General features: G+C 39.7%; 1 protein-coding gene across 1 annotated transcript in view; it reads right to left on the bottom strand.

Moving 5' to 3' along the window:
• The window catches only part of LOC104123327 (carbonic anhydrase 2), a 72,041-nt gene that overhangs the window by 8,281 nt on the left and 54,675 nt on the right, over positions 1-9,085 (bottom strand). The window contains exon 3 of the mRNA XM_035891165.1: positions 8,672-8,890. Coding sequence (XP_035747058.1) covers positions 8,672-8,890 — 219 coding nt within the window. The remainder of the gene's footprint in view (positions 1-8,671; positions 8,891-9,085) is intronic.

Raw genomic sequence — 9,085 nt, forward strand, 5'->3', positions numbered from 1 at the left:
TAATTAAATAGGAACATATCTTATTCTACTTTTACGTTTCTGCATGTGCTAGTTGCCAAGAAGCATAACTGCTTCAAGCACAGGACTACAAATCAGAATGCTTTTTTTTCAGAACGGTGACTGTGAATGTGCATTAGTTCCTTTTGAAAAATGAAGTAGTTGGTTGCTATGTCTTTACAGATGCAAAAATCATTTAGTCCACACAATACCATGTTTCATTTAAAAGTTATGCCATGAGTTGCAATGTTTGAGTTCCAGTTCCTTTGGCTAATGGACTTGCTGCTCGTTGCAGGTACGAATGGACTGAGATTCCACCATTCCTCAACCTCAGAAAGCACTAGCGCAGCACAGGTTAATCTGCCATCATTAATCAATGGAAAGCATGCTGAAAAGCAGAACCATGCAATCTTCTTAAATCCATTTGCAGTGTTATTTCTCTACACAGTTTGCTATAGTCTCGTAAAACTCAAAAGATGCAGAAAAATCTCTTTGCAGTTTTTGCTTACTTTTCTCATTCTGCGGTTCTCAAATCCAGCACTAGCTTATTTTGACTCACAGCAGAGCATTCAAAAAAAGTAATAATTAGATTAGTGTAAATGAATACAAATTCAGCAGGCTTAATTACAGAACAGCCCTTCTTGTTCTAGCCTACTTTAAGCAATTCTTTTTTTAATGCTTCTCAGCCTTTTCAAAGAAGTAAAATCTAAAATTAAACTTAAAAGGCAAAGTAGAAATGTTAGAGCTTCATTTTTTTTCCAGCACAAGCTTTTTAAACCATGAGTAAATGCTACCAGCTTTTGCAAAGCAAATGTTCATCAAGAAACAGAGGAACATTCACACCAGGAACTTCCCTCCTGTCCTGGGTGATATGAACATCAATTCCAGCCACAGTGGCAACAGAAACCATCTATTTTCTTTCCATCCCATCTTTTTCTTTCCATCCCATCTTTTTGAGGGATGGGGAAATTCTGATCCGTATTTGAGGATCTCCTCATTAGCTCCCTTCCTTTTGAAATTAATATTAGCGTACACCATCCTGGAAACACATATGTAGCTGTCCTCCCCTCTGTTATATAGCCCAGTTTCAGATGCAAGGTGAAGGCAGCTCCAGCCAACCTGGAAAACACATTGCTTTCTTACAGGTTCATCCTACTCAACACAATCTACGTCAGTAACCTGGTTTCCATAGATGTGTAACAGCCCAAGAGACGACAGCTTGGAAATGCAACTTTTTTTTTCCTATTTGACAGTTATTTGAAATGTTACAGTGAGACAAATTCAGAGCTACTTTGCTTAGATTAAGAAATGATAATTGTTTTCAACCTTCTACCCTTTACTGGAAAAGTTATACTAGTAACATACAGTAATTATATTGCACTGTTATTAAATTATTAACATTTTCTAAATTAGGTGAACATAAGCACTAGCAGCACTGATTTGGAAAGTCAAATATCCACACGAACTGTTCCATTTATGTCTGTAGGATTTCTTGGATAAAGAAGGTGAACTCTATTTGTCTCCGTTACGCTTTCTTAGGGTATTTGGAAACACACCGAAATCAAAGAGTGTTTTGCTGCATCTGGGACAGCTGTTTACTGAGACCACACTATTTCACTGTTCTGTGTAAAGGCAAGTCACCGGCTACCTACCCTTCCCATGTAGAACAGAACAGCTTTGTAAAAAGTACTGTGGACCACTTTGTACCTTTTTTCAGGAAGTGGCAGCAACCACATCTGCGAATTTTTGCAGGAATACTGGGGAATTAATGTTATTTGGTTGCCTCCTATGAGATGTTCTCTCTATACAGAACAGGAGACTAATAAATCTCATCAAGGCAATAAACCTGCCAAAGAAATAATCAAAATGGCTGAAGCACAAGCTTGTTTCATGAGTTAGAATGAATTCCTTCCTGTCATACAAATTAGTGTGGTAAGAAAAATACTACTCTGAAGTTTGTTACTCTGAGAAAATGCAGAATGAGAAAAAGTTCTTCAAATGTTCATCACTGACAGCAAAGCTCCTTCCAGTAGCTGAAATAATGGGTCCACTACAGCACAACGGACAAGCCAGAGCTCCAAACTTAGGAAATTTAGTTCTAATTGAGATTCCACCAAAAACCTAGCAGCAGGACATTTCAAGCATCTACCTTTGAGGACAGCCCTCTTGCACAAATATTGCTTTGGCATAAGAAAGCCATGTATCAACCTACAGACCTATGTGTAGGTGTGCATGTCTATGAGGTTGTATGTAAATATATGCATAGTATATACATTAATGTTAATGTTTTGTAAGCTTTTGTGTATACATAGGCATGTGTATGATAGAAAACAGGCCTTGAGGAGACAAAGTAGATGAAGCATTAATTGAGAAAAAAAAAATATCTTGAGCTCCATGCACTATTAATGGCACAAAAAAGGCTCTTAGAGGATGCTCAGGGATTAGCCTTGTGTTCTTATGCAAGGATGGGCTTCCCTGTCTGACAGACTGAAGAGTTCAGTTAGGGTGAGCTGTCACTTCTGTGAAATGTGGAGCACAGAGCATCACATTTTGAGAGATTTTCCTTCTTTACATTACGTCTTTCAGACATTCCTCCTAGGATGCTGTATCATGACAAGGAAGAGAGCAAGACCGCACGCAAGCATCTGACTGGAAGGATCATACTTGCAGAAAACATCTATAATGGGTTTCACCAAGAGAAAAAACTATGTAAAAAAAAAACCAACAACCCTACTCTGACCTTGCTAGAGAGTTAACCTGATAAGGCAACAAGGGTGTTCCACAGAGATAGACCAGAATGAAACATCTGCCAAAATGCAGCAGGTCTGCAGACGTGTGTATCGGCAACAGGTCAGTGATCCCGATTCACCTCAGCTGAACTATGACTGGGTAGCAGCCAGAGAGACTCTGACCTGCTTAAGGATACGAAGTCATTTAAGTTCTTAACTTTCCTCCCACTCCCTGGAACGAGTGGAGTTTATTTCTCATGCAGTCTCTTAAATGGAGATTCTCTTGACAGTCGTGAGGTGCTGTACTGAGTCCCCGGTCAGCCTTCAATCCTCACGTTTCACACCATATGAGCTGACAATGGCTTTGTAAGAAGTGAGTGGGAAGCATTAAAATTCTCTTAAAAGTAGCAATTGGTTTATTTTCTTATGATAACAGCCATAATACTAACCTCAGTGACTGCTCACAGTACTGAAAATTGTGTACTGGACATGCTGCTCATACTGTATTGACATCTAAGAAAGGATGAACAAACTTAAGGCATGAGCATTGCCTCTAAGTACGCAGCAGTCCCTCATGCCTATAAGTAAAATGAAGAAATGTATTGGCTGGGAAGAGTAGTCATGGTGGTATCTGGCACACAGCTTCATTGCATCTTAAAAATAAACTTTTCCGAATTGCCCTAGCTGATAACAGCTGACTAGTTTCTCCTGGTCTTGCACTAAAAGCACCTCTAGAGGAGGAATTTGGAAGAAGAGAAGGAAGTTGCCATGATTCTTAAACACATAATCCATGTCTAATTTCTATTCAGAAGTCATGTGTTAGAAAAAAATAAAAAGTTGATGTACGTGAAGAAGGGCACTTTGGGGCTCTGTAAAGAAATGAAGGCCTGAAACATGCAGGACTGATCTCAAGCCCTCTCACCTTCCTTTCCAGTTCCTGGAAGCACTAGAACTACTCCCAAGTCACCTGCTTATGCAGGCTTTGCAGCTTCTGGTGAGCCCAGTTCACTAGGGAATTGGCTTAATGACCCCACACCCTCTGGGACCTCTGACTTTCTAGTCAAGCAGTGCACAGAAGTACTCGTGACACCCGGGCAGGTGTCTGAATACTACAAGCTGCAAGAAATGAGTTCCCCAATTTACTATTCGGAAGGGTCAGCACGCTGCTCAGGCTATACTGTATATACACTGTATTCCACCCAAGGCTGTATACCGATAACATGCAATATTATTCTGGCATAGCTAATGTTACATCTTCAGATCTGGGAAGCCTAAAAATAGCCTCGTGGCAGTGACTCGGATTAAAAGTTGTGCCTTAAGGACAAGCAGACCTGCGTGTTTCTTCCACAGTTTACCTGCTGAGGCAGAGGCGTAAGAAAAGAGCAACAGCGGCACAACTCTCAGAGTAACTCACTGCCAGCCACGCGGTGCTGAGTAACGAATACAACAAAATAAATTGGTTTGTTTACAGCAAGTCCTAATTCAAGACAGTTGAAGCCTCCTCATTAATATTTACAATTATAAGAAGAATGGGGCAATGCATTTGATTACAGCTACTGGAAGCCTCCCGAGGGGCGCTAGTTCCAAGATCAATACAGTATTTTCATTTACCTAGGTCTCCTCCTAATTTTAAAGTTCTACTGCGATTGAATATCTGCAAGAGTGTCAGATTTACTTGGGATTTTGTCTTGGATTTCAGTATTATCTCTAGCTCAGCAGCAATAAAGGAAAAGGAAATAATTAGAGACTCATCCACCAGCAGAAATTACCAGTACATTCAGTAATGTCTCTAGAGCCTTACACCGTAGTTGCAATTCACTTCTGTCAGGTTCTACTGTTAAAATACCACATTTTAACATTCTCATTATGGGACAAATTAATTGCCGATTGACTTCTTCCTTTTATAAACTCATCATACACATGCTCAGAAAATACTGATACAGTGCCCACTGCTGTAAGCATTTCCCATTTGAATTTCAGGGTTTAGGTGAAATTTCTTAGGTTTTCCAAGAAACTTACTTAGAGAACACATTACAAGGATGTTACAAAACCTTCTGTTGGGGTCTTGAGGCCTTCTGGAGCAAAGTCACTTCCTGTGGGTTTACAGCTCTGAGAAGTCGCTGTTTTCACTATCTTTAGCGAGTAAAGCGATGCACTTGTCCTTACAGCAGACTGTAATATGAAGTCTTTAATGTGATAAAATAAGTACCCTTAACGAGACACTCCTTAGCTATAAAGTTCCTAAGATAACCGTTAGATTATAATATTGCACCCTATCAACACTATTTGCTTCACTCGTACATGGAAGGTCAGGTCCTGGGATACAAGCATGGATGAACCTGAATTTGTGGTTTTATTCCTAATGACACTTCTATCGTAATGAATTTTTGCTTTTATTTATAGACATTTTAAAGATTAATGCCTACAAATTCATCAACTTCCATCATTATTAAAAGACAGCAGACATGAGAACCAAGAAAGCAACTGCAAGAACTGAAGGAGAAGAAAAGCTGAGTAACAACTGGAAGTCTACTTTTTGCTTTCTACATACAAGCCCAAGAAAACATTCTGAAAGACTTCAAGGAAACAAGACGGAAGGCATCTTTTTATCCAAGAGAAAATCATGGAATTTCAGCAAACAAAAAAGCGTTCATAAACATGGCAGTGCTGACTTGTGAACTTTCTTTCCATACACCATTTCTACCAACTAGCAACTGTGAGATATAAAGGGGATTCACTTCAGGAACTGACTGAGCCTTTAGAAGCATATTCTGGAACATAACTGCTGTCATGTAGCCCAAGAAATTAAATGGCTGTACTACAAGAACTGAAGTAGAAGATTTGGGGGTAATTGCTTAGGAAGAGGTTTTTTCTAAGTGCACTTAGTAACATCTAAGCATCTCTAATAAAATTAACGAGCAAGTAAACCAAAGTCAGATTCTAAAGCTATCACAAAGATTTTTACATAATTTTGCTGTTAAAACATCATTGTAAGAGAAAATCATATAGGACATAGGCCAATTACAACCCGAATCAAGAGTTACCTCTCCAAAGCTCCACCTATTAGTAAAGACATCTTCTAAGAGCAGAGAATAAAGCATTTTCTTCTGTGAAGGTACACTAGTAACATAAACTGCACATAGATTATTTTTGTTTAAAAAGTTAAACCTTTATTTTACACCCTTACTATGCTAAAGAATATAAATGGGATATCATTTTCATAAATCCTATTTTTTCTTTTAGATTTTTAGTTTTTCACTGGCAGGCAGAAGCTTTATACTACATATTCTTGTATGGACACTCATAATGTAACACATACACTTTTGGGAGAAAAAGCCTTTTATTTGGGGGCGGGGGGGAATATTTTACATCAAAATTTTGATTATTCTGATATCTACTTGCTACTGTGATCAACAGTATTCACAGCACATATTTTCTGAATCAAAGAAATAAGTAACAACTATTTTCAAAGTTTTATCTAAACATGTATTTTAGCTTTCTTACCTATTTTTTCTACACTGTTATTACCTGTATTTTTTATTGCAAGAACTCTATTTGCATACTCAGAAGAGCAGGAGTCAAACAGACATTAATACCTAGAACTGCTGTTCAATTTACTTCAGTGTCATTAGCTATGAGCCTGAAGATTCTTAATGAATGGATCTACTTCTCTGTTTGTGAATAATCTTCAAGACATGAGTAATTGCAGCACACAATGATCTTATTACTTCATTTTGCACCTACTACCACAGATAATTCATTCCTGCCTATGGGACAGCTCATAGGAGCACACACTATAGCCTGTGGGAAGTATTTGCATGATTTTCTTCCGTTGCCTTCTGCAAAACACACCAGCACATGACATAATTTCACATAGTTTCTCCTTGTGACTGTTGCACGATGTCCAACCGAGAATTTGGTACACGTTACAGTCAGTCTCAAATTCAGACATAGGAGTGAATCAAGCGCAGTCAAGTCAGACAGCTCTATTTTGTGGAAGGAAAGTAGGTTACCTAGTTAACTGCATACAAATGAAGCCATTAAGTGCGCTGCCAGGTAGATTCTAGGCACTGTAATTTTGAATAGCAGATGTGATACTGAAGGATCCACCCTTACTTGGCCTCGTAGAGATCTGTTTAATGCTTTTTTTTCGTAAAGAATATTCAGTTTCTGATTCACTAATATTGCTACTGAGAATATTTCTACTTGCATCTCCTATCCTCCCACTCTGAAAGCGATGTCACTGCATATCTGTCAGAGGATCCCTGTCACAGATGTTCTGGCTCTGCACTGACCTTTCTCATAAAAAGCATCCTGCCTACAGACATTTCTTTAGATTACTGTACGTTCCTGCCATTTGTGCCTCCCAAGTTACCAAATACAGCCTAGTTTTCATAGGCTTTCTAAACTTACGCACGCATAAAGTGAACACAATAGTTTTGTTATACTGTGAGGACCTGAACCTGTTCCCTTAGGGCTCACTGAGAGCAGACTCACATGTATCTGGTGAAAACATAATCCTTTTTTTTGTACTCTGAATCATTTACCTTATTCCCCATGACACTTAAAATGAACATGCATTCAGCTCCTTCAGCTCCTCAGTGCTTCAGAAAAACAAACACTAAGAAGTCAGAATACCTTTTTCCTTTTTTTTTTTTTTTTAAGCCATACAAATATTAATCTGGATGCTCTGTGTAAATTATACATGGACCTATGTGCATTTATACGATCGTGAACACTTATAGCTGACCACTTAATACTGTTCAGTATAAAGACTGTAATTGAAACACAAAATGAAATTCTTAGTGCAGTGCTGAATGTCTGTTATGCTGTTATATTACATTACCTGCAAAACCCCCACATTTTTTAGTAGGCATGGATCATTTGTTTTCAGCACTATTCCCTAAATGGCATGGCCAACGAAATGCCTAGGAAAAATAGGGCACTTGCTCAAGCAAGTTAAATCAGGCAGTGTCTAGAGAAGGCGGCGACTTACAACGGGATTGTTTTTGCTGTCTAAATTAAAAAGAGGCGCATTCATTGTAGCAGGGTGATGATTTCTGCGAATTCAGCCAGCTGAAAAACTACAATTAAAGGCAACCTACAAAACCCTTGTTGTAACTGCTGCTTGGATTCTGTCTGTCCATCAACGCGGCCATTCCTTTCGGTAAGGATTACTAAAAGCTTTGCAGGATTCAGTGCTTAATTTCACCATACAGTACGATGAACAGCAAGACGCTGTGGAACAACTGCCTGCTAGCAAACTTTGTAGGAATGTGTCAGATCTATTATCTTTATCTAGAAAGCCCAGCGTCAAGAAATGTCAGGGATAATGCTTGTTTAAATTACAGAAGAACAGAGAGGTGTTTTCAAATCATTCCTCTTGTTTCTGTGCTAACCTGGGAGCATACTAGCTTCACAAATATGAAATAATATTTTGATAACCAACAAAACTATTTCCAAACTATTTCTACTTCAAGTTGTTAACTGTAATCCTTTGTTATTTTAAGGCCAATTTCTTCCTATGACGTATTTTGCCTCTTCTTTTAACCATTTGGTTGGTAGCTTATGATGAGCTCTGCCTAAAATCGTTCTTGCCAAATAATCATCTGGGTTCCCCCCCCCCCTTCTCTCTACAGCTGAGCTCTTCATCCAAATCCTTCTGATTTAAACAAGCATAAAGCAATTCACTTCTCTGGAGGTTAGAGCAGGGCAGCTCAAAACTGCCCAGACAGGCTATTTTTTTCCTAACAGAAGCTCAGTATCCTTCTGGTCTAAAAGGTTGCTGCTGAATCCTAAGGGCTGAATCCTGACCTTACTGAAGCCAAAACTTGGGTATTTTTTTGTCTTTTAAAACCCCTCTATGGCCTCAGTAGACATTTTCGCAGCAGTGTTAGTAGCAGTTTCTCCCATCTGCACCCCAGCAGACGGAGATGAGGTCTCACCTGACTTGTCAGAAGAATCATCAAACTCCACGTTGAAGGAGTGCCCGTTGTTGACTATGTTTCTAGCCGTGCTGGCATCGTAACTGAAGCTGAGAGGCTTCAGAGAGGAGTCAAACTTGGCAGACTTGCTGCTAATGGCAATAGGGGACTGGCGCTCTCCGTTGGCGATGGGGAAGTGTTCATGCCAGTGAGCGGGTCCTGCAAGACAGGGTAAAGCAGCTCAGCGGGAAAAGACACGAAGCTGGGGGGATAGAAATGATAACCCTCACTCTAGAAACCGGGATGTTTTACCGCTAGCATCAGCCTTTAAGGATGTACCGCCTGGGCGGGCTGCCGGTGCTGGCAACACAGGCGGGGGGGAAACCCACCCGGGGACCGAGGCAGGGAGCCGGCAGTCCCTGAGCCCCGGAGGCT

This window comes from Egretta garzetta, unplaced genomic scaffold (genome assembly GCF_000687185.1).
Source record: "Egretta garzetta isolate BGI_Z169 unplaced genomic scaffold, ASM68718v1 scaffold453, whole genome shotgun sequence".
Lineage (NCBI taxonomy): Eukaryota > Metazoa > Chordata > Aves > Pelecaniformes > Ardeidae > Egretta > Egretta garzetta.